At 41.4% G+C, this 26,472-nt stretch overlaps 1 protein-coding gene across 1 annotated transcript in view; it reads right to left on the bottom strand.

Moving 5' to 3' along the window:
* RSPH3 (radial spoke head 3) overlaps positions 1-26,472 on the bottom strand; it is a 124,622-nt gene that overhangs the window by 40,299 nt on the left and 57,851 nt on the right. Inside the window, exon 3 of the mRNA XM_078646992.1 lies at positions 18,042-18,183. Within this exon, the coding sequence (XP_078503118.1) occupies positions 18,042-18,183 (142 nt within the window). The remainder of the gene's footprint in view (positions 1-18,041; positions 18,184-26,472) is intronic.

Below are 26,472 nucleotides of genomic sequence, written 5' to 3' on the forward strand. Positions count from 1 at the left end.
CAATCAAGACATTAAACTCCTGTTCTTAACAATTAGCCGCAAAGGCAGCAAACACCAATTTGAAATTATTTCCTTTTCACATTATGTGAGATATGTTCTTCGGCTTGGGGGCCTGTACAGTCATACGTTTCTGGGGCACAATTATAATAATTGTGGGTGTTACCAATAGGTGCTCTATGGCCATTGTTCTGTTGGCCTCCAAACGACTGAGACCAGATACTTCCATTTAACAAATGACTTTCTCAACATTAGCAAGCCAGAGCCCAAGGAGATCATGTAGGTTCAGTCACTCAAAATAGTTAACACAGTACTACCGGCCAATAATACTACCAATCTGGTCAGTTCTTTACTTCTGAAAAGCAAAGCTCTATAAGAGGCAAAAGGAAAAATGACTACAAAGAAATTGAAGGCAAGAAAACTTGTACTCTACCACTTTCCAAGCCAAATATAGGACCCCAAATGCCACTGTAGCTCATGTGTCCTAGGGGCTATAATTTCACTTAACATAGGGTCCTATGGCCAATGTTATCCAATAGATGCGGTTCACAAAACTAGTGTGATACTTTTGAGATCAAAGAGTCACAACTAATGATCCTTGTGAAAGGATCTCCCTAATCACAGTCCTGCAAAGATGCACTTCAGAGGGTCGAAGTTTACAAAGTCACACAAAGGATAATAACAGTTTTAGAAAGTACCTTGAAGTGATTGAGAGAGGAATGTAGATTAGATTTTGTTTGACGCACCTTTGATTTACATATGCTGGTTTCAGTCTGGAGTAGCATAGTGGGCAAACAATGATGGGCTGCAAAGCGGTCCGAGTGATTGCTAGTGGCTGACACTGTTGCAAGCATTCCATCCCAATATGTTTGTGTTTCATCCTCACTCATCACGCGGAACCCTGCACAAATAGGACGCCCTCTGTCCATGCACCTTCTCAACCTATTCACAGGGAGGATCCTGCTTGGAATTGCTGACGGACAAGAGACCAGTGCTATCTTGCTATGGTAATGACAATTGTGCCCTATATCAGATAATGTAATGTAATACGAAGATACAGGTAATTTATTAAATGTGACAGTACGGTTACCCATAGGAAAGATAACTGTTGCCATTTTTGATGCATCAAAAAATCCCTGAATGCCTGTGGGCAGAGAGCCTTCCTAGATAGATGGTTTAATCGATCAAAGATTATCAGAGGAGGAAGGAGACTATGACTCAGTCAGAGAAGGGGTGTGTTTGTCCATCTTTTCAGAAAAAGTTTGATACTCCTCCATCTCTTTGCTTTTTCCTTTCACAGAAACTACAGTTTGGTTTCTTTGGGACATGGGGATAAGGCTGCTTAACCTTGTGAGCAGCAAAAAAGCATGACTGCCTGTTTATTGAAGGAGGTGAGCACTCTGCATGGTACATTGTGCATTCATGTTAGTGCTTCTGGGGGATTAAGTCTGTTAATACAAGTGTTTTCCCTGCCGAAGCCTGCTCTTTGAAAGCTATGAATACCACTAATCCAAATACTGTAAAAGGGAGTTGTTCCTTTCGTGCTCAGAGATCCCCTATGAAGCATCTTCTGACTGGCCCTTTGCCTTATTTCTGCTATTTTACCAAAAACACACAACCTGGTTGTTCATCAGGGCAAAATAGGTAAGAAAATACAACGTACTTGTAGACATGGTTATGCATTGTAGGAATCTTCATTGAAGTCATAAACACTTGAATAATTCCCGCCGTTTTTGAGGACTCCGGAACCCCACTAGATAGCGGAGTATCATGCAGACAGTATGAAAATATGGTTTTCAAATCTGAAAAAACTTTGAATGGCAGTCCAAAAAGGTGTCATTTTGTCTGTGGGTTCTAATGTAGTTAACCTGCCAAATGTATTGATAATACCACATGGTAACACCTTTCAGTAGAAAACCTAGGATATATAAGTGTTTTATTTAGAGAACATGAATGCAAAAAATGCAGCTTGTTGGCTTTCATTTAACAGTGACAGAGAATAACAAGCATTTGCAATGCAATAGGTCTCGCATTTAAGCGAGTTTGAGCTATTGGCATTGTAAATGGCAATTCATTTTATTTATGTTTTGGTTTTTAAAACATAAATAAAAGGCATTGTCATTTATAATGCCAATAGCTTAAACTCGTGTAAATGCTAGACCTATTGCATTGCAAATGCTTGTTTGCTCTCCTGTGAAATGGATCCAAAAAAAAAACCACTTTTGCTGGAAATGTATTTGTTTGACATTTTTCAATTTCTAAGTGCAGCCACGGAGTGGAGAGAAATAAAACATTTAAAATATGAAAAATAAATAAATAACTAACTAAAGCAAAACAGTGGTTGCAAGGCGGCCAGATTTGTTTATTCACACCTAAACACATTAGCACCACTTTACAGTGTTTGCCAGTGAAGCGCTACTTTTGTTTTCTCCTCTCTCTTTTTGAACAGCATTGTTTTCCCTGGGTGGGAAAATGCACTAACGCTTGAAGTACTGAAATACCCGCTTGAGGGGTGAATTGGAAAACAAAATGTGTACAGTGGCTGTGCGATCACGAATGTGGTCTTTTTAAACCATATTGCCTACGTTTTGTAGGGATATAAGCAATGGGCATTAAAACGAGTCCCTTTTGGACCCTGTAGTCATGACCTTAACTCTTCAGGCAAAAGCCCTCACTGAATAATGAGTTGTAAACGGAAAAAGGTATCCATGTTGTTCCTGCTTACATTTCACATGCTTTACTTAATCTTACATTCCCTATGTGTGTTTGCTTTTTCTAGGATGTTGTTAATTTTTATTTAGACAGCATATTGCTCATGTCTAGTGCGTAATTTGAATTGAGTCACATCCAGGTGTTTATAGCAGGTCAGTGCAGTGCAAGTTTCTCTCAGTGGGGCAGTATGGTGTTCAGTGGGGGAGAGGATGTGGCACTATGGTCAGAGCTGCTGAATTTGGAACTGGGGAACCAGGTTCAGCCTTCATGACCAGTCCACCAGACCACTCCCCCTGAGGGAGCACATTCCCATACTAGACCTTAGAAAGCCGCAATATCTTAAAAGCCCTGGTGCCTTAGTACCAGCAGGTGGACCCTAGCAGTGGCAAATGTGGGTTAACCTTGAAGGCCTGTCCGCCACAATTCATTCTCAAGTTCACCTCCAGTCTTGGAGGCAGGCCTATGAAGCAGCACACAATGAAGTGACATTGACTCTGTTACTGAGGTCACAGGACCATTGAGTAGGGTGGCTCTAGGGCAGTGCGACTGCACCAGCTGCTGACTTCAGGTGGCGGCGTCGTGTTTGCAAGTATAATATGTTTTTTAAAACACTTGCTGCCTCCTTCTTGGCCTCCAACTATTTTTGGCAACAATAAAAATGTCATGATAACTCCAGTGATTAATGTTATTAGTAGAGAGAGATGAAGTTTTGTCTAGTGGAGGTTTTGACTCATGGAAAGGAAGAACAGAGGGTTAATGTGCCTGCTGCTAAGAACATGTGCCATGCAGATCACAAAGTGCACATAATGTAAATAGGTCAGTGGGTTACTGATTTTGTCAGAGAGACACTATTGTTACTTGCAGTTAATAAGTTAAAATGCTAACCTAGAACAGTGAGCTATTAACTGTCGTGTAGGAGCTGCATACAAACTGCAAGGTATAAATTAGAGCGTTATGGTTTTTTCCCCAGTCTTTGATTATCCTAATGTTGCAAAGAGGGTTCATTTGGATAGAATTCAATTCTGATTATTAAAGAGAACCCCCGACCATGGTATTACGTTTTACATTCTGAGTTTGTGTTTCTCCAGACCAATCACTATTAAACTATGCTGCCTACTAGTATGGTTGTCATGTAACTCGACTCCTACACCTTGTAGTCCTTTTTCATATGTAACATTTCCTATACAGTGATTTACACACGCATGATTGATTCATTAGTTAACATCGTTAGATTATGAAGCAGATTATGTATTATGTGGCAAATATGGCAGAGCCATAATTATGTGGAAAACATTTCCAAACTAGGATATTTTGCCATTCATGTTTGAACTGCTCTTGTGGAAAAAGGTAGGAAAAGTGCTGATGACAGAAACTCCTGGCTGGGAGACAAATGGCTCGCGATTCCACTTTTAAGGATATTTGGGACGTTCTGTAATTGGAAACTAATCCCACTTTGTGAATGTATTTAATGTCAATAACTCATATTACATCTTAAATAAACATGTGTATCCATTAGGTAAATTAAATAACGTAATAAGCTGTAACCGGTTAGTGAAATGGCAAACAAATACTAAAAATTGGGATATTTTGCTCTTTCGGCCACACCTCTGACTCCCCCCACTGACCCAACCCACAGGTTATTCTCGCCCTCTGATTCTCCGCCCTCAGTTCCCCTACTTTTTTTTCCCCACTTCGACTAGTGGGGGTTTCATCACTATATAGCACTAGACCGAATATTACTTGCAGAAGGGCTAGTCCTTGACTATTCTCTTATTTATAATCATCTTTAAGCCTAAGTTTGACCTGATCCTAGATATTGTTTCCACTCTCCACCTCAGGTCACATCTTCCCTTGACTATTCGTCCTTGCTATTCCCTGAAAGCCAATGCTCAATGAAAAAATTATTTGAAATTCAATGAGCATAGAGTCCAGTTGGTTTTTCTGCTTCCAGGGACAATAGACACATTTTTCTACAAGGATTGCTTTGTTGCCCCAGAGTTCCACAGGCCCCAGAAAACTGCCCTGACACATATGTGTAACACTACCAGACGCTGCTTAACCAAATGTAAATATTAATATACATTTTAACAGGGATTTAACTTTCTCATTAAGGGGCAAATCATTATAGATGAATGTGCACCACATAAGGTTAATCTACTACTACATTTGGAAAGTATGATTGCCACTAGTCAAATTAAAGGCGCAACAGTGCTTTGTTCATACAAAGATACATTTACTGGTGAATTAAATAGGTTAATACCACATTGACTTTTTTCACAGAGATGAGCCAGCCTCTAACAGTAAAACTATGAACATGTTATTTTGTGTGATTCATGTGTCACTCATCTCTCTGGTTAGTTAAAAAAAATAGAAAAAACAATACAAGTAAAGAAAACCATGGATATGAGGCTTGTTCTTTGTGACATGTTCTCGCCAGGTAAGCTCCATGTTATATAAATCAAGTCCTTGAGCGTCATGCTAGCCCAGTCCCAAACAATCTGTTTTCCCATCTCTCGGTTAACACACGGTGCAAGATAGTGTAACGTGCAGAATTAACAATTGCACAGTTAAAACGCATCTGCTCAGGGAGAAAATGTGCACCCAAAGTGTCACAGGCAGAAGACAATGCAAACAGTCCATAAATGGGAAACCGCCGCACATGAACAGAAGAAAACATCTGATCTTTCACTAATATTTATCAAAACAAATTAGTAAATGCAATATCGGTTGTGGCGTGCATGTCAATTGCCCATAGTGTAACTCGTTGATGCTTCACATAAGATTAACTTACCCTTCTGAATCTTTCACGGACGTTTCTATAGACGAAAGTTCAGGTTCGGCACAAGAAGATGTACGATTATGCTGAATATTATGGATGCAAGCAGCTTCCTCCAACATGTGCGCGGTGTCTCAAAGCATCTTTTTTTACGCAATAGGAATACTAAGACACATCACGGAGCGCGCGCACATGAACAACATTGGTCAGTTTGATTAGCCAATCGCGTTCTCATACCATAGGATTTTAACTATGCCCCCGATGACGAGCGTACTCGCACGCGCCCAGGCTGCTCTCACTCAGTGCTGGGGTTCGTTCAATGTATTCGTGCAAATCTCCCTTGAACACCATGTTAAAAAGAACACTACTCTCCCTGTGGCTTAACAAGAGCCACACGTTTGTTCGTTTCCAAGACATCGTTTTGGGGAAACATATTCTGGAGTCGAAGAATAACAAGTCGGCCTGGAGCGCGCCTTGCAAGAGACGCGGGAGGGCAGCGTGACGCCGTGAGCGTGCAACGTTGGCGTTCCCTGCGGTTCGCTCGCGCGTTCACAGACCGGTGTCTGCTCGTGCACCGGTCTGTATCACTTGGGAGGCCTTCACAACGACAATGAGGCTCGTAGCGGCAGCGCTTCACGCTGCAACGCCAGGCAAGCCCTAAAAAAGGAGCCTATGCCTTTAAGAACCTGGGAAGTAGCTCTACCCAGCATGCTTTGTACTGGCGGTTTGCCTCTCTCACTCAGTTCCTTTTTACGAGGCAAAGTGGATAGAAACAAGTAATATGAGTGGTCTTTATTCCTCAACATGTCGACATGAGCAAACATTGCAAGAGTCTGGGAGGAGGGTGGGGTGTTTATGACTTCAATGAAGATTCCTATAATGCAGAACCAGGATTACAGGTACATAACCTTTTCTTCTAAATCATAGGATCTTATTTGATAGTCATAAATGCTTGAATAGAGTAGCAAGCTGAAGAGAAAAATTGCTAAGTGGCTGCTGACAAAGAATATAATTATACTCATTAAAAAAAAAGAATTCTAAGAGTCTCCTGTCCTACCCTAGCTTCAGCTTGGGTATCAATATCTAAACAATAGTGTTTTGTGAACATGTGAATTGGCTGCCATGTTGCTGGTCTATAAATTCTGTGATAGTGATATTTCTAATTTATGCAGTAGTGGCAGCTTTTCCTTTTCTGGAATGAAGTTTCGGTCTACTTAGTAAAGGTTTATTAGCAACTAGGTAACATGGTGTAATATAAGCTACTATCCATTTAGCAATGGATTGCTTTGAAGTAACTAGACCTTGTCTATTGTGACAGTAGTTGATAAAAAGTTGATTTGTTTTTCTAATGTCTTTTGTTTTGTCTAAGTAAAAACGTAACACTCTCCTGTTGTCAAGAGAATGTACAGACATTTCCGCAGATGTGGAAGGATTAGGAAAAAACACAAGCTACTTTAAATGAGAGGCAACATATATAGAACAGAAAAAAGTATAAGCATTTAATGACACGACATCTTCAAATGTTGTTTTTCATCTTTTATTTTCTGCTATGCACAGTATGCAGATGACAAAACCAGCCAAAGCGTTTCACCCAAAAATGGGCTTCTTCAGGGCAAAGAAATAATTGGCGATGAAAAAATCCGTCATGTGTAGGTAAATAGGCGGCGAGAACTGTTATTTCCGATTAGAGAAAAAAAAGCTCTTGAGTAGATGGGGGATTCTCACAGAGTGAACCCGAATCCCATAACAACCACAACGTGTCCGTGGAGCCGTATCCGGAGGCCGTCTTTCAGGCAGTGGAACGGCCTCCAGATACGGCTCCACGGACACGTTGCGGTTGTTATGGGATTCAGGTTCACTCTGTGAGAATCCCCATCTACTCCAGAGCTTTTCTTTTCTCTAATCAGAAATAACATTTCTCGCCGTCTCTTTACCTACACATGACAGATTTTTTCATCGCCAATTATTTCTTTGCCCTGAAGAAGCCCATTTTTGGGTGAAACGCGTTGGCTGGTTTCGTCATCTGCATACTGTGCATAGCAGAAAATAAAAGATGAAAAACAACATTTGAAGATGTTGTGTCATTAAATGCTTATACTTTTATCTGTTCTTTATATGTTGCCTCTCATCCAAAGTAGCGTGTGATAATTGTCTGTGGTCTACTAGCAGCAGGCCATTTGAGGTGGGCAATATACTGTACCAATAACTGTGACCAGTCCTGGTAGTGCAGTCGTCTAGGACCCAGCTGCTTGGTGCTACTAAAATTTGTATTAGAAAAACACGCAGGTAATGTGATAAATTGATTTATGTGGAGGTCCAATACTACTTTTGGTAAGAAAGAAGGAAGTGTTTGTAAAACAACCCTATTAGCATGAAAGCTCATGAAAGGTTCTATTTACGACAGAGCCTCAATTTCGCTAACTTTCTTTGCTGATATTATTGCAATACAAACATTTCCATGAAAGATACTGTAATATGGGCCTATGAATACAATAGGTTCAAAAGGAGAACACGTTGGTCTACGGAGGATCATATTTAGTTGCCATGATGGGGATGGGTTTCTGGTGTAAAAACGTTCTTGATCCATTCTAGAAAGTCTTTAAATCACTGGAATTTAAAAAAAATTAAACTTGATGTGGAGAATTTCTTTAAGCCATTAAGGCTGCTGAGTGAACGTTTATAGAAGATAATTGACGTTTTGATTTGCTAACTGAAGCAAATATGAGAGAAGTACTTCTCAAGAAGTAATAAAGATACCACCTTTAGATTGACATCATATACAGAATATTCTCCATTTTAATGTATAGGAGGTTCTTTTTGTTGGTCTTTTTGCTTTCTTTAAAGTGTCCATACAATCCTGAGGAAGATTAAAGTGTCCATATTGTCTGACTTCAGGAGTCATGTATCAGAACTCAAGAGCTGAAGGTTTGAGTGATGAATTTGGTCCTGTAGTCTGGTTAGAAAGTCTGGCCTGCAAGGTAGCTTCTTGTGTTGTAAAATTGAGAGGTGTAGAAGGTTTGGATACCAACATTTGTGCAAGTCTGTCATGAGATACTTGGTGTGGCAGGATGGGCAGAACCAAAGGGGAGTCTCTTCTATTACGTGGTCATTCTTAATGGTTTGAGGGACATGAAGTTGAAGGGGCACAGTTCGGTGTGAGATTTCATCGACAATGAAGAAAGAAAAGCGTTAAAGTAACACCAGAAGGTAGACTGACGAAAAATGGGATTTATTTATTTAATGCGATTTTATATAGCGTGAACATTACCCGAAGGTATCAGGCGCTTTACAAAAGAACCAGTTGCGATACGTAAGGACTTAGGATTACATGAGTTACATAAAAGATACAAACAGAAAACATTGCAAATGAACAAGTTGTAAAGTCACACAAGGAAGAGATACAAACAGAAAGCGCAAATGTACAAGTTGTAAAGTCACTCAAGGAAGAGATACAGATGGATAAACTCTAAGAATCATATAGGAATGGTAGTGAGTAAAAGGTCTACTACATGTACTAGTGGTTAGAGCTCCCTTATACACTTCTGAACCCGATGGCGGAGAAAGACAATCTGACTATGGAGCCGATGCCTATGCGCCTTACCTGCAATAGGTGGAGTCACAATATCTTGTGACTCGAAAAGATTTCTTTGAACGAAAGCAACTTGCACAAGTCCAACCAAACCCAACACTAGACAGCTGGAGTATGCACAGCATGTGTATCTACAGCCAGCTACACATGCTATGAACATTTCTCTTTGCAAGCCTCCTACTTAGAAATACTGAGGATAGACACCCTTTTCCCAAAGAGAAAAAAATTCCTAGCATGCCTTGTGTACAGAGAATAACCATTGAAAATAAATACAAAGGAAGGCCAATCAGGCACTCATCAGCAGATCTTAATCCAAAATGGGAATTTAAAGAGAAGGCTGATGAGAGGACTTGAATGAAACTAGATTATATTGATGTGGGTTAAAGTTTCTGTCCCATTCTGGCATCTGCAAAACTTCTTGATTAACATTGACCTGTATTGTCTAAGCTTGAAAGCCAGGTCAGGGGGATAATGAGCAGCAGGGCAAGGGGGGAGTAGGAGTTGGTGCTGCCAGGTACTCAATGTAGCCATCAGGATATGATATGTATGGCCCTGGCACAGAGCAGTACTGACCTTCACAGGATACCTGGCAACCGCGGTCTGTGCATGTAAGAGTGGTGGGGCCCAGTGGAGGGGATTACGACATACGACCATGAGGGAAAGATAATTATTTATTTAATATTCCCTCTTGACTGTATGTTAATATTCCCCCCCCCCCCACCACCACCCGGCCCCACCGCTCATACCTGCACGGGTCGCGGCTGGTCCCTGGCATTCTGCAACTGGGAGGGAGAGTAACACTTACCTTTAGCTTTCCTGAAAATCATCTGTTAATTTGAGCCTGTCCAACCTTCACTAATGAAATTAAAAAAGGAGAGTACCCTCTCCTCAGGTGAGCTCAAAAAGAAAATAGTCTAAACAAGTATATTGTTTAGACTGTAAATTGTATCTGTGAATTGGTTGGAATCCAAATTACAAGTCTCAAGAACACATTTCTTGGAGCTTTCATCTTAGCCATGACTTCACTTATTCTTCAGACCCACCTGCTCTTGTAAAAGCTGTGGACTTTACAAAGGGATTATGTGGTTGTAAATCCTGCATTTCACAAAATCACAGTGTTGGTAAAGAAAAAGACTCAACCCATACAATACCGCAAGATGTCTTTTTCCAATGTACTACCTCATTTTGGAATTCAGGAAAGCATTTTTAAATCTCAAAATTTGGTTTTTGGCCCCTACCGAAATGCCATTTGAAAGGTGTGTTTTGGTTGTTCCTTTCAAATTTTGAGTCCGTAGGGTATGTATTAATGGCTTGTGACCACAGTTACAGTTGAAAACCATTGATCAGTTACAGACTCCCAAGTTAGGGTGGTAAATGTTTGCTATGGGTAAGGTGTTCCCTTTGGACCCCTTTCCCTTCAGGAATCACAATGGCAACTTCGAGTATGTAGTGGTCTATCAAACCATTGCTAATACTTATTAAAAGTCTTTCAAAATGGAAAACTTCAAATAAAAAAAGAAAAGAAAATGCAGCCCTATTTCCTATAAGGCAATTTGGCTGCATTAAAAAAAGGTATTCTGTTTTGAAATGCAATTAAAGGGATGTTGGTCTGCTGCCCCTTGCAGGCCACCATCACTGTGATTGTAGCCAATGTCAGGGGGTTGCAAATTGCAACCTGCCTAAAGGAATAATATTTAGGCAGGGCTTTCATGCCTCTAGCAATTCAATTTTTTTGCAAACTAACCATTAGTACATGCGTCGATTTGTAAAAATCACACACGATTTGCAAAAAGTCAGTACGCAATTTTCAAATCCAGTCCTAGTACATCTAGTTCCGTAACACTTGCCAAGAAACTCCGCTTGAATGGTAGGCATGCTGTACAACACATGCTCTACAAAACACCCAAAAATAAATAATGAAAATAAATAAATAGAAATTGAGTAAGCAAGGTACTGTGAGGTAATGCGGAAAAACAGAATTAATTTAGAAGAAATGGTCACAGTGCTGTACAACTCCCCAAGCACCCTTATGACAGAACCTCTGTCCCTCCCGTGAGGTTAAACAGTAATAGCCTGTCTCATGAATGTGTTAATACACACATACAAAAGCCACCCTTGGTCAGAAGTGAAATAAAAATTTCAAGATACCTCCATACAAGCAGACAGCCTTGCCTTACCCTATTATGAGACAAATAATGGACAACACCATAAAAGTCATACAGTTCTTAAGAGTAAACTCATACATTAGTTAACAACACATGATAAGTGATCCGAGTGTTTCATTTTTAGAGGCAAGTATTAGCAGTGCTGGTGCACAGCTGCTGGGTGGAAGCGGTAGCTTGGTAGCAGTGAGGCTCACTCGCACCACAAGCATATGGAGATGCTGTAAGAAAAAGTCAAGAGATGTGGAGATGCAGCAATAGCTCCTGACTCTAAGGACTCTGCCCTTTGCTGTTTACCCACACTCCAAATAACCCTTTCACCTGAAGTCCAAACTGAGGATCACAGCAGGGTTTAAAAGACAAAGACAACTGTGTAAGTGGGTCAAGTGTGAGCCATGACTAGCATGAGGAAGAGTGAGAAAGACATGTGTCCAGTGCTTGGAGATTATTGGAGAGTTGTGGAGACTGGTGTGGGCCATTAGTGTAGTGTGGTGCAAAGGCCTTGAACTTGCTAAAGTCAGACAGTCGTTTAAGTGGGAAAAGAAGCCACAGGCACCCTGCACACCTGTATGAGGTTCAAGCAGGAGTAGATGTTTGCATGTCTGCATAAACTACTTACCTTGCAGAAGTGGGCACTACTGGAAGGGAAATGGGACACATATACCTATGAAATGCTCTGATTTGGTCATTTCTGGAATTCCCAAACAGAAGTACAAAAGCATCCGGAACATCATTGTCACTGGGCTCAACTAAGTGACTCCCAGGACTAAGGAGGCACTTTTAAGTTTGCCAGGTGTATTTTCCTCTAGCCTGGGAGCAAAAACAGTATTCTTCAAGAAAACAGAAATAAGTCTTATGAACTCCAGAGAAGTGTAAAAGGATGAACTCAAGACAGAACTAAGTGAAAAGTCAGAGAGAGTGCCTCAAGCAGCTGAGAATGAGAAACAAATTTAAGGTGAACATAGATGGGATTAAGACTAGTGGGATGGTTCCTGGACCTGGCCTGTACAGACTGACTCACTCTAGTAGAAAGTACTGTGCTGATGGCCCCAAGAGAGTCAGAGCAAAGTGAAATCTCGAAGATGGGGAGGGTGCAAAAAAGGAGAGGCGTGGTAGAGGTCTTCTCTGTCATGACGAAATGTGAATGTTGAGCATGTAGAAAACACAGTAGGCACACATTTTGCAGTAAAGATGGTGCACCAAAATCGGTCTATAACACATCAACAAATTCATGCTGAACACATGAAACCCCCTAAAAACTGACTAAGTGTTTTAAATTCAAGATGACAAGCAAGCCAAAAGGGTTCAAAATGTAATCTCCGCTAAATGTAACCTGTTGTAAAGCGACTCCAGCCCTGATTTACAGAAATCCATTCACACTCCTCTGCCAGCGCTTTACACAGAAAATAATCATTTGAAGGGCAGAGAAATAACAAATGAGAAAAAGCTGAAGTGGAAATTCAGGCAGGATACAGGTTAGGGAGATGCAAAGAACCCCAAGGCATTTGTGCCAACATTCACAGGCATTAATGCCAACATTCACAGCGTAGGCAATTCAAGATACAGGGGTGAAAAGAACAGCGCCTTTGAAAATGTCCAGAGAATTGATAAGCAGGAACCTTATGAGACTCTAAGAAAAAGGTTCCTGACATGACTAGCAGGTAAGGTAGGCCTGGAGTTTGTAATCAGTAACAAGCATTGGCAAAGCCAAGAAGTCCCATCTATGTGAGATCTATTGACTTTGTTGGAGTGCAAGGGCACTGTATGGAGTAGAGTGGCATTGAGTGGCGTGGAGTGGCACTGAGTAGAGTGAAATGGCATTGTGTGGCGTGAAGTGGGATTGTGTGGCATGGAATAGAGTGGCATTGTAGGGCGTGGGGTGGCATTGTGAGCCTTGAAGTGGAGTTACACGTTTTGGTTTGGAGTGAAGTGGCATTGTGTAGAATAGAGCAGAGTGACATTGTCTGGTAAGGAGTGGATTGGCATGATGTGGAGTGGAATGCCATTGTGTAGAGTGGAATGGTATTGTGTGGTGTGGGGTGGCATTGTAAGGAGTGACGTGACATTATGTTGTGTGGAGAGTAGTGGCATTGTGTGGAGTGGAGTGGCAATGTGTGGACTGGAACAGAGGATCACTGAGTGAAATGGAGTGGCATTGCACTTAGTGGAGTGAAGTCGCATACTATAAAAAACTTTAACACCTCGTCAGGGGTAGTAAGCACAATATAAGTGCAATTACAATGAGTGGAGTGGAAGGAATGGCATTGAGTAGAGTGGCATTGTGTGAAGTGGAGTGGCCATGTTTGGTGTGGAGTAGAGTGCAGAGCATTGATTAGAGTGCAGAGGTATTGTGTGGAGTGGCATTGTGTGTTTTGAAATGGAGTGGAACTGTGAGGCTTGGAGTGGCATTGTGTGGTGTAGAGTGCGTTGGCATGATTAGAGTGGAGTCGCATTTTATGGCTCGGAGTTAAGTGCCATGTGAAGTGGAATGGAGTGCCATTGGAGGGGAATGGCCTTGAGTGGATTGGCAATGTGTGGAGCAGAGTGGCAGCGAGTGGAGTGGCACTGTGTGGAATGGAATGGAGTAGCACTGTGTGGAGTGGAGTGGCATGGAATTGAATGTAGTGGCATTAAGCAGAGTGCAGTGGCATTGTGTGGTGTGGTGTGGAGTGAAACTGAATTGAGTGCAGTGGCATTGTGTGTGGTGGAGCGGGGTGGCACTGTGTGGTGTGGAGTGCAGTGGCATTGAGTGGAGTGCAGTGGTAGTGGGCAGAGTGCAGTGGTGTTGTGTGGAGTGACATTGTGTGATGTTAGGGGGAGTAGCATTGTCTAGAGTGGAGTTGCATTGTGTGGTGTAGAGTGGTACTGTGTGGAGTGGGGTGGCATTGTGTGGTGTGCAGTGGAGAGGCATGGAGTGGAATTTCACTGTGTGGAGAGGCATTGTGTAGATTGGAGTTGAATTGTCTTGCGTAGAGTGGAGAGAAATTGTGTGGCATGGAATGGAATTGTGCTCTGTTGAGTGGACTTGTATGGAGTGTAGTGTACTCGTATGGAGCAGAGTGGCATTGCACCACATGGTGGGGAATTATGTAGCATACAGTGCAATTCTGTGGAGTGGAATCGTGTGGCTGGAGTGGAATTATATAGAGGACAGGGAATGGAACTGCATGGAGTGAAGTGGACTTGTGTGGCATGGAGAGAAAGTATGTGGTATGGAGTAAACTTTGTGATGTGGAATTGTGTGGCATGGAGTTGAATTGTGTGAAGTTGAATTGTGAGGAGTGGAGCAGATTTGTGTGGATTGGAATTGTGTGGAGTGGAGTGGCATTGTGTGGTGTGGAGTAGAGTGGCACTGTATGGCATGGAGTGGAGTGGAATTGTGTGGAGAAAATTATGTGGCATGGTGTGGAGAGGAGTGAAATTAGGTGGCGTGGAATTGGTTGGTGTGGAGTGGAATTGTGTGGCATGGAGTGGAGTGCCATGGGATTCTTTGGAATGGAACTGTATGGTATGATGTGGAAATGTATGGAGTGAAATTGTGTAGAGTGGGTGAAGTAGAATTGTGTGGTGTGGAGTGGAATTGCATGGAGTGCAATTGTGTGGCTTGGGATGGATTGGAGTGGAATTGTGTTGAGTGGAGTGGAATTGTGTGGCATGGAAATATGTGGTGTGTAGTGGAGTGGCATGGGATTCTGTAACATGAAACTGTGTGGTATGGAGTGGAATTGTGTGGAGTGGCATTGTGTGAAATGGGGTGGAGTGAAATGAGTGTAGTGGCATTGTATGGCGTGGAGTGGCATGGTGTGGTGTGAAGTGGCATTGTGTGGGGTGAAGTGGAGTGGCATTGTGTGATGTGAAGTGGAGGGCATTGTGTGGTCGCATGGAGTGGCATTGTGTGGGGTGGAGCAGACTGGCATTGTGTGATGTGGAGTAGAATGACATTGTGTGTTTGCGAGGAGTAGGCATGTTGTGAAGTGGAGGAAATTGTGTAGCATGGAGTGCCACTGTGAGGACTGGAGAGACAGTGTGTGGTGTGAAGAAGAGTGGAATTGTGTGGAGTGGAACAGAGTGACATCGATGTGTAGTAGAGTGGCATTGTGTGACATGGAGTGGTGTGGAGTGGGATTGAGTGGCTGGGCTGGAGTGGCGCTGGGTAGCGTGGAGTGGAATTTTTATGGAATGGAATTGTGTGGAGTGGCATTGTGTGGAATGGAGCAGAGGGGCATAAGTAGAGTGGAGTGGCATTGTGTGTAGTGGAGCAGAGTGGCATTGTGGGATGTGAAGTGGAGTGGTAATATGTTTTGCATTAAATTGTGTGGTATGGAGTGTAATTGTATGGTGTGTAGTGTAATTGTGTAGCGTGGAGTGTAATTGTGTGACATTGAGTTGAATAATGTGGCGTGGAACTGTATGAAGTGAAGTGGAATTGTGTGGCATAGATTTGTGTGGGTTGGGGGAATTGTGTAGGTGCAGTTGAACTGTGTGGTGTGGGATTGTGTGGCGTGCAGTGGAATTGTGCTGAGTGGAGTGAAACTGTGACGAGGAGTAAAAACTGAGTCAAGAGGAATTGTCTGGTGTGGAATTGTGTGGCGTGGAGTGGAATTGTGAGGCATCGAGAGGAGTAACGTTGAACTGTGTTAGTGGAAAGGACTGGAATTGCGTGGAGGGGAACTGTGTGGCCTAGAGTGGAACTGTGTGGAGTGGAATTGTGTGGTGTGAAATGGAGTGGTGAGGAGTGGAAATGTGTGGCACAAAAGTGGTGTGAAATTGTATGGAGTAGAATTGTGTGGCATGGAGTATAACAGTGTACAGTGAAATGGAATGAAGTGGAATTGTGTGGCATGCAGTGGCATGGAATTGTCTGACATGGTGTGGCATTACACTGTGCGGCATGGAGTGAAATCGCCTGGTGTGTAGTAGAGTGGAATTGTATAGTGTGGAGTGCAATTGTGTGGGGTGGAGTTTAATAGTGTGGCGTGGAACGGTATGAAGTGAAGTGGGAATTGTGTGGCATGGAATTGTGTGGCATGGAGTGGAATTGTGCTGAGAGTAGTGGGACTGTAACAAGTAGTGAAAATGAGTCAAGTGGAATTGTGTGGCGTGGAGCAGAATTGTGAGGCATCGAATTGAGTGGCGTGGAACTGTGTGAGTGGAATGGACTGGAATTGCATGGAGGGGAACTGTGTCATGTGAAGTGGAACTGTGTGGCGTGGAGTTGTGTGGTGTGGTGTGGAATTGTGTGGCATAGAGTGATGTGGAATTGTGTGGAGTGCAATCATGTGGCATGGTGAGGAATTGCGTTGTGTGGAATGGAGTGACAGTGGGTTGTGTAGAACAGTGTGCCCTGGAGTGCCATGGAATTTAACGCCATGGAGTTGTGTGATGTGAAGTGCAATTGTGTGGCAAAGAGGGGAGGGGTATTCTGTGGCGTGTAGTTGAATAGTGGGGCTTAGAATTGTGTGGAATGACGTTTCACTGTGTGGCATGGAAATGTGTGGAGTGGAGTGGAGTGAAAATGTGTGGATGCAGTGGAAGTGTGTGGATTGGAATTGTGTGGCATGGAGTGGAACTGTGTGGAGTGGAGTGGAACAGTGTGAAATGCAGGGAAATATTGTCAAATGAAATGTCTGGTGTGGCTTTGAGAAGAATTGTGAGGCATTGAGGGGAGTAGCATAAAACTGTGTGAGTGGAATTGTGTGGAGTGGAACAGTGTGGAATAGAGTAGAACTGTGTGACGTGTTGTGGAGTTATGTGGAGAGGAGTGGAGTGGAAATGTGTGAAGTGGAATTGTATGGCTTGGAATTGTCTGGCAGGGAGTTGAATTGTGTGGTGTGGAGCTGTGTGGCACAGAGTGGAACTGGGTGTCGTTGAGAGGAATTGTGTGGAGTGGAGTAGAGTTGTGTGGCGTAGAGTGGAATTGAGTGGAGTGGAATTGTATGGAGTGGAAATGTGAAGAGTGGAATTGTGGAATTGTGTGGCGTGGAGTGAAACTGTGTGTCATGGAATTATTTGGAGGGGAGTGGAACTGTGGCATGAAGTGGAGTGGAATGGTGTGGCATGGAATGGAGGGGGTTGGGAGAGGAAGAAGAAATAGTACCTCAATCACAGCACGAGCAGTGGATGGATACTAATTAAGATGACTCATTCTCTGCTTGGTCCATGCAACAAAGAAAGAAAAGGAAGTGACGCCTGGCAAGCGCTAGCCAACAAGAAGGCCGAAAAGAACAGTGACAGTGATGCCAACTAATGGTAAGCAATGGGAGGGCTCCAAGCCCTTTATAGTAAACAATACTTCTACCAGTGACAGTGCTGCACTGTTGGCAGTTGAGACCTAAAAGGAATACATGTGCCAGAGTGAGACACCTACTACAACTAATTCATACTTTTATTCGAAAGTCCAAGAAAGAGCTTTGGAGCTCAAAGCCTAATCTAAAAATCTCTGTTTCTTCCCATTTCATTCCTTATAAATAAGCCCTCCAGGTTGGGAGTCAACCTGGTTATGAACTTGAACAAAAAACATGACAGAAAGATAATTTTAAGCAGATCTACAATGTGTAGCCATCGTTCTTTTCATCAAGTCCAGAAACAAATCTTTATGTTCCAATACAAATCTCCATGCCTCACAATGAAATATACTTTTTTTTTAAACTTAGCCTACCACACATTCTCATCAACTAGGACCATGGCCATGTACCCAACCCACAACCTTCATTAGTAAATTGTTTTCTAGTATCCCTTTTTATAAACAAAGACCAATAGGTCCAACAAAAAATCAAATCTTCAACATCTATGCGTAGGGTTATACCTGTCTGAACATCCACATGTTTTCTGCCCTCCACAGCCTCAGGGGTCCTTATTCGAAGCTGCTCCTTTGCTCTTTTCTTCGCGATAGCTCTTCTGTGCAGCTCTTGCTGCCTTGCAAGCTCCAAGGGATCAGGCTGGGCTCCCTAGGAAGGGGATTAAAGAACATTTAAAAAAACTTTTAACAGGTAAACCACTATGGAGAGAACATAACCTAGATTGTTCAAAAAAGACAAACAGTTGTATGTCACAATATCATTGTGAGAAGTCGTCTGACATAAATATTGTATACTGATTGTTGTTTACAAAAATACTGTCCCACTTATTGCTGATTTTACCACCAGTGGGGCGATATATTCATACACAGTATTTAGGACACGATATTTAAGTAAGAAGATATTTCTAATAAAACAGCCTAGTGTCTCCAAGATTTACTTTTTAGCCTGAGAGGGACGTATTTGACAAAAATAATCTGTCTGACAGATATTTGAATTCTGTGCATATATCAGTGAATAAGAACAACAGTCTACAAACAAGGAAACCCAACTGAAGTACAAGTCTATTTTATTAATCGGCACCTTCACTGCCCATTGCAAGTGCCATCTGGCTTCCACTATGCATTGTAGCACCAAGAATCTTGGAAATCCATTAAAACAGAAAGTATTACCAGTTTGCCCCTTTCAGACTATAGCAGTGCATATTACGTGAGGATGAGTCAACATGCCCAAAAAAATGCAATCCCATTTTGTCAATGTATTGTCTGTGCCTTGCCCTATGCCTTGTTCGTCACTGGAGAACTGTAATTAGAACTCTAATTGGAACATTTGGCGCTCTCTTTGCAAACAACAGATACGGTCATACGTCCCCTCAAGGAGCATCCTATGGCAGCCATTGTCATGAACCCTCAAGTCAGACTTCATTTTTAAAACGTTAAGTTGGCCTGTCTGCCTTTGAGCCACAGTCAGTCTTTCGCAGAACTTGTAAAAATGTCCTTTTCACCTCAATGCTGATTTGGTTTAACAGCAGGTGACACAGGTCTGATGCAAACTCCTGGATATCTCCATCTCAAGGTTTAACAGTAGGTATGAAAGGTAAACCTGTAATCCAAATTGATGTATTTTCATTTCACTGGTTTAGAATGGTTGCATCTGGTATTTCGAAAACTCTCCACTTGATTTTGCAATGCAAGCTATGTCAGTAGTCGATTGCTTACATAAACCTCTGGAAGGGGCCACTGGGGGGGGGGGTGGAGTTCTTTGCACCAGGTTATCATGGGAGGTCCCTGGCAGACTGCCGAAACATCCACTCTTATGCCAAGAGTCGATGCAGTGATGAGGGGAGTTGAGCCCAGTTGATTATGTGTTTTCTTTCTAAAGGCACACTCTCTTCCTGGCCGGAGTCTGATAATACAACCATGAACAGGTATGCAGTGCGAGAGCACGATGAAACTCTACATGCAAGTTAGCTATTCTATGCTCTCCCACAGTGTAACAAATAGAAGTAGAGTTAGGGTGGTAGGATGTTAGGAACATTCCAAAACATGTTAGAATTGTTCATTTTAATTTTGCTGCTAGCAACATGAACAAGTGCAGTTTAACCTGTTCGCTGCTTCTGTCGGCCAAAGGCTGCCGCGAGCACGACCTGGCTAGAGCTGCGCACGTCCGTTGACCGATGCGGCCGGCCCACTCTTTAAAACCATTCCGCCGCAGTAAAGGGGTTAATTATATACTGTGCTGGGTTATTATTCATTTACGAAGCAACAGAATAAGACTGTTGAATACTTGAAAATATACAGTCTCATTCTTAGTGCTACACCCGAATATGCTATTTTAAGAACAAAATTGGCTTTGAATCGCCACTTTCTCCCTGAAATCTTTAAAAAACTGTTAGTAACTCAGAAAACACACAAACACCTCCCTCGCAGGAATACTCAGTGGGTTGTGTGGGGCTACATTTAAACTGAACTTCCTTACTCAATGATGGTACACTGAACTAACAGCTAGATTCATGAAAGGGCCGTTTTGCGAGTCTTTAATAGCGATTCATAAGGAATCGCAATTAAGGACTTGCAAAACGGGATTCATGTAGGAATTGCTAAATAAATTGCGATTCCTACACATTCCTTATTTGCGATTAGCAAATTGCTAATCGCAAATAAGGAATAACTCCCCATTCATTCCTATGGGCCTAAAGGCCCATAGGAATGAATGGGGAGTTATTCCTTATTTGCGATTAGCAATTAGCTAATCGCAAATAAGGATGCGATTTCAAGGGTGCCAGGGGTGTCCAAAGGACACCCTGTAGCACCCCTGAATTGAATATTTACACAGGTGTTGCGCACACACATGTCCAAAGGACATGTGTGTGTGTGTAACATGCAAAAGAAAAAAATGCACTAAAGTGCTTTAATCTATTTTTTCGCTATTTACCACGAAGTCAGACTCCCAAATGCAATAATTGCGCTCGCAAAGGGCCAGATTCTCAGAATCTGGCCCTTTGCGAGCCGATTTTCGTTTCATGAATCTGGCTGCATGTCCTTGCACCCATGAATTAGGTACCATAACCCTGCCGACATGGGGTCTAGAGCCCAGGATTCGCAACACTAGCTCTCAGTTCATCCTTCTGATGCACTCGGGTAGAATAATCCCAGGGGTCTTTCCCCCAACATATTTCTTATCTTAGATCTTTATATTCACACAGGAAGTTCAGTCTGATCTGAAGCCACAGCTCACCAGGAGCTCTTGAGAAAATGCTAAGGTGTACTCCTCTGCCTTTCTTCCTCTCTTTACCAAAGACAGCGGTGGCTCCTTTGCAATGGCAGAGGAGCGTCGCCCCATTGGCTCAAAGACAGCAGCTGAAAAATAAAACAATAATTTATTATAATTAAAGCCAGCGTGTGCGGCTAGGGTCACAGGGAGGAGAGGTTGGTGGACTTCTAAGTGCGCATGTCTGTTTGGCCGGCCAAACAGATATGCGCAGATAGGTTTCTCTAACCCAGTTGGATTTTACAGCCAGGTGGTGAAACGGCACAGACTCCCTGTGCCTGACTGGGACCATCCCGGCGCAGAGTTGTGATTGGTTGGGGAGTCTGTCCCGGGGACTGCTGGGAGTAGAATGGAGGAGCACTGAAGTACAAGGTGGCCGCAGGATCAGGTATGTTTTTTTATTTTATTAACTTTTTTAATTCACCCCTTTCCCGGCCACTGCTGCTCCCCGACTGCATATTGGCAGCAGCCGCGACTGATAAAGCTCATGTTCCATTGTCTGGCTCCTTTTTCCACTCACGTTGCACTTCTTTTTTTTTTAATGAAGGGGGGCAGTACTAATAGCCTTGCTGCGCCTGTCTTACTTGCATGGCAATACCAGGTGTTAATTACCCCCTCAGTACACCGCCACATCTACATCTTGGATCTATAATTGTGGAGAGGATATTTAACAGCAGTTAATGCATGCTGGTGCATGAAATAGTATTTAACAGCCTCAGACATGTAATATTTCTGCCATTGATGACATCTTTTTTATTTGGACAGACACAGAACAGAAATTAGACGAATTTTTGCAATGGTTAAATCTATGTGATAGTAACCTGCGGTTTACATCACATAGTAGCACCCAACAGGTGGAATTTCTGGATATCTATATAAGACATAACAATGGCATGCTAGAAGTAAATTTATTTACCAAGCCCACAGCACGTAACACCTTACTACATTTTGATAGTTACCATCCTCGGGCGCAAAAAGAAGGAATCCCTTTCAGCCAATTTTTCCGTTTGAGACGTAATTGCTCAAACATCAGTGACTACGATATACAAGCTAAGGTCCTCAAAGAAAAATTTCTAACTAGAGGATATCCCCATAGGTTGATTCGAACATCATTTAAGCGGGCTCGTTTTTATGATAGGGACTCCCTGTTAACACCAAAAATTAAACAGAACAAAAACCAACTAATATGCATAACCAGGCACTCTACCTTAAATAATACAGTGAGGCACATCATAATCACAAACTGGCATATCTTAAACAGCAGCTCGGAAAATGAAAATAAATTGCCGAAACCTATCTTTGCCCAGAGAAGAAATAAAAACATTAAAGATATAGTATCTCACTCTAGGTTCACAGAGAATCACTTAATATCCCAGAGAACTATAGATGTTAGTACACCAGTGACAGGTACCTACACATGTAACTTATGTGTAGCGTGTACTTCAGCCATAGTGGGCCCCAAGATTGACTATCAGGGATTCACCATCAAACCAACAAAAATGTCTAACTGTAAGAGCAAGAATATAATCTACCTACTCCTATGCCCATGTGGGCTAGGATATGTAGGAGAAACATCCAGATCCCTTGCAACAAGATTGACCGAACACCGCTCGGCAATCCGTACGAAAAAAACAACTGCACCATTGGTGAAGCATTATCTAGATTCCCAACATAAACACACAGACATACGATGGTACATTATAGAAAACTGTAATCATGTCAACATCGTAAATACAGAGCAATTCCGGAAAAAACGCAAGGTATATTGGATTCTTCGTCTGGCGTCATACCCCAAAGGTTTGAACAATGAAATACCTTGGGAGAATGCAATTAAATATAACACCTAAATAGGCAGTCTATACCAAACTAGAGACTTCTAAGTAAGATCGCCCAGAAAATCGCTGAATCTCATGAAATTAAACTAGGATAAATAGGTAATTATACTAATGAAAGCAACTAAAAGTAGGAAATAGGTAGTCTAAATATATAGTAACCTCAATATACTCACATCTCCTCTGATTTAAGCATAGGAAACAAAATGAAAATTGGTTGCAACTAAAGGTAATTTTTAAATTAATTCCTATCCTAAAAGATAATGCTAGAATTTTGTTACTGACAATAAAGTAAAGAAAATGAAAAAAATAACCGTATATAGTTAGTTATTAAATAACGCTATCAGACCCCAAAATAAATAAATCATGTAGTTAAATAACAATTAAATAAAATAATTTTGTATGTTGGCGATGATGGGGCTAAAATATAAGACATTTAGTCTTTTTTCTTGATCTACAGAGCGGAACCAATACTACACTCTAATATGGCCACCGCTTTAGTCCGTCCTCTATTTTGATAACGTAGTCGCGACTGAAATTGACATTCAGGAGCCACCGTAACCCCACTACGTCAACACAGAATAGGTGGAGAGATCAATTAACCAAAGACTCGCGCCATTTAGTTAATTATAAAAAGGACAATCGCAGACGGAAACATGACACCGCAGCAGACCCCCATTCAAGGCCGCGCGAGCGCACGTAAACAGGTGAGAGACCATGTAGTCCGTAAAGAATAGGTTTGCACAAATAAAGATAGTATTTTAGTGTATATACATGAGGCAATACCTAGTGGGATATCACGGACGCCTCCCGGAGCTCTATCTTTGGAAAATACAAGGTTAAGAAAAACGACTAAATATAGAAAGTCAATTCAACCTAATGTATTACCAACCAAAATATAAGGCAGGGGCACCATTGTTAGATAAAACACAAGACGAAGAAACAAAAACTTAACCTATCTAGCGCGTTATTGAAGCAATACGCAATCGTAACGCCTTAAGCTAATTATATCACAGATCGCCTAAAATGTGCAAGATATCGAGTAGGACATCTTAACTAAGTATGTTTATATTGTGGTTTTCTTTATCCTGTATAGATGTATATCAAGGAATAGGAGGTCATCCATGCCCCTTTCCGTCTACCTGCATCGGAAACGCAAACCTATTCAATCATAAGGTACTATTTGAGAATGGCTCTGTTATAATGACGGTTCCTTTAATAAAAAGAACCCTCCAAGTAAGACTGCTTAAATCTAACCGATCGGAGTACTTTAGCCTCATTATATCTTGTTTCTATAGGATCAATCCCAGTCATTGCCAAGAAGGATTTACTTTGGTCTTAGGAAAACTGAATACAGATGCAGTATTGCAATTTACACGCTATCCTCTAAAACACGGTCAGTACATAGTATAGCGTTTCTTATTAAAAACACGAGGCAGCATCAATGTCTTTTTTCCTCGAAAAAATTAACTAGATAATAAACTTAATAACAATAAATTGTTCTTTGCAGTGTATACTTTACCATACAATACCACACCACGCAACCCAGCAGATTAAAAACATCCCGCTTGGTGTACCTATGAATATTGAGAAATAAAACTCAGAATGTCTGGATTGTGAATACTAAGGTAATCATGTAAAAAATACATCCCTTAATAAAAGAATGATATATATATATGTTGAATATCACAACCTCTTCCCTATTTCTCTGTAATTTTCCCCATTAAAGGACACAACAGCTTCCCTATATACCTTCACAAAGAGCTACAACTTAAACTCAGCTCTATCTACCAACAGAATCTATTGGGGTAAGAACTTTGAGAAGAATGGTAATATCTATAGATACTTTTCACCAACAAGGTGCATGAGATTAGTGTAACTTGTGTGAGGACTTTCCACAGATTAAAAAATAACTTACTGGCCAAAAAGACAGATATTTGATTTGATAGAGGCGTTTAATATTTTTAATGTATATAAATGGAATGTAAATTTCACCCTGATATATAGCAGCCAGCTGTCTGAGCAAATTGCCCTAGAACCTCATGTTGTCCAGAAATGTAGCCATTAGTTTGTAAATGTAGTGCACAAACTATTGTAAACATATGCCTGTAATACAGATGTAAATATATTTTATTCTTTTTTAGAAATACCGAGTGGTTCTCCAGAAGAAGGCGTGAATACGCCGAAACGCGCGTAGAGACAGATTATTAACACCACTTGTTTGATTCTTTGTAATGTAAAAAATCTTTCTTTAACTATGTGTATAAATTGACATGATTGTCATTTGGAATATTGCTACTTGGAATTTTTAACAAAACCTTTTTAATTATGTTAGTACTGTGACTGAATAATCTTTGTATTTTTAATAAATGAACCATGTATATCATTTTGTTCTCTATTGTTAATATATGTATTTCATGTGCACTACATTAGGTGAATTCTAGCTAGGCTACAAAAATTGTTGTTCTATAGCACCTGTTATCCATACAGGTCCTACTAGTTGCCTAGGATAAGTTATTTATATAATATTTGTGCCCTGACCCAGGAACTATCTAGCAGCATCAGGGGGTCCCTTTTGTTACATATTATATTTCTGCCTAAGTGCAGGATCTCGAACTACGGTTACAATAATAAAGACTCCCTAAATATTTTAAAACATACTGACTATGTGGAGGCAACACTGTCGTTTTAGCGTTAGTCATAATAAAAACATGTAAAAGTCAAGAAGACCATTGGAAAATAAAAATAGAATTCAAAATCCAGAGAGAAGCATTGCTGCAGGAACCCTTTTTAAAAGGAAACAATGTAAAGAAAATAGTTTTCATGTTTCATAGAAGAAAGGCTGCACACTGTGTCTTTAAGGCAGCCAGGAAGTTCCAAATGCCCAGAAAGCAACCTAGTGTCAGTTGGTTCCTCAGTCCTTTTTGCACTGCAGCTTAATATAATAACACAGGAACCGTTTTTTTTCTTACGAAAATTATTTCAGATAATTTTTGCATGGTTCCTAGGGTTTTCATCTTTCATTCACGATAATACGGTTTTATGGTGTGTATCTGTTGGTTTATACACATTTCTCCTGTATTTTATTTAGTACTCATTCAGTATGGTGGACACAACAGTTCTTCACAAATGTTGTGGATGTCCCTTTCTGCCGTAATACAAGTACTTGCAATTAGGCGGAGAGGATATCCGACACGTATTGATGAAGTATCCTGTCTGCCAAACTCTAACTAAGGACCTAGGTATTCAGACAGATTAGAAAACTAAGAGAATTTTACCAGGACTGTCCCACTGCTTTTTCTCACTTCATCGAACAGCGCCTCCCTGGTACCTTTTTTGCACAGGAGTTCAAAACTAATGCCGCTGGGATGGGTTTTTAGCCTCAAACCCAGAAACTTTTCAAAATGTACCACTCATAGTCATAATTTTCTCCTGTGGAGAAAATCCCATTTTGCATCTCTTGATTAAAAAGAGGGATTTCTCCACATAAAAGAAAGGGTGACTACGAGAGGTACATTTTGAGAACTACTGGGTTTGAGGCTAAGACTCCATTAGAGTTTGACTTTTGTTTTAGGACCAGTGCAATAAAAGGGCTAGGAACCTGTGCCCCTGCCATAACATGCCTCATCCCTCCAGGTTCCCTCCAGATTCACCAGCTGTAAAACAAAAAAAAACACAAAAACAAAAAGATCATGCAGAAAAAGATTCTATTCCACTTAGTTTAACTCCCTCTCAAGGACCAACATTAATGGTAAACCTGGAACTCATCAAAGAGCAGTAAAGTGGTGCAGTGAAGGCTAACAGATCCTTCAACTCAGATGGTGTTTTGGTTAATAAA

The sequence above is a fragment of the Lissotriton helveticus genome, chromosome 6, assembly GCF_964261635.1.
Source record: "Lissotriton helveticus chromosome 6, aLisHel1.1, whole genome shotgun sequence".
Classification (NCBI taxonomy): Eukaryota; Metazoa; Chordata; class Amphibia; order Caudata; family Salamandridae; genus Lissotriton; species Lissotriton helveticus.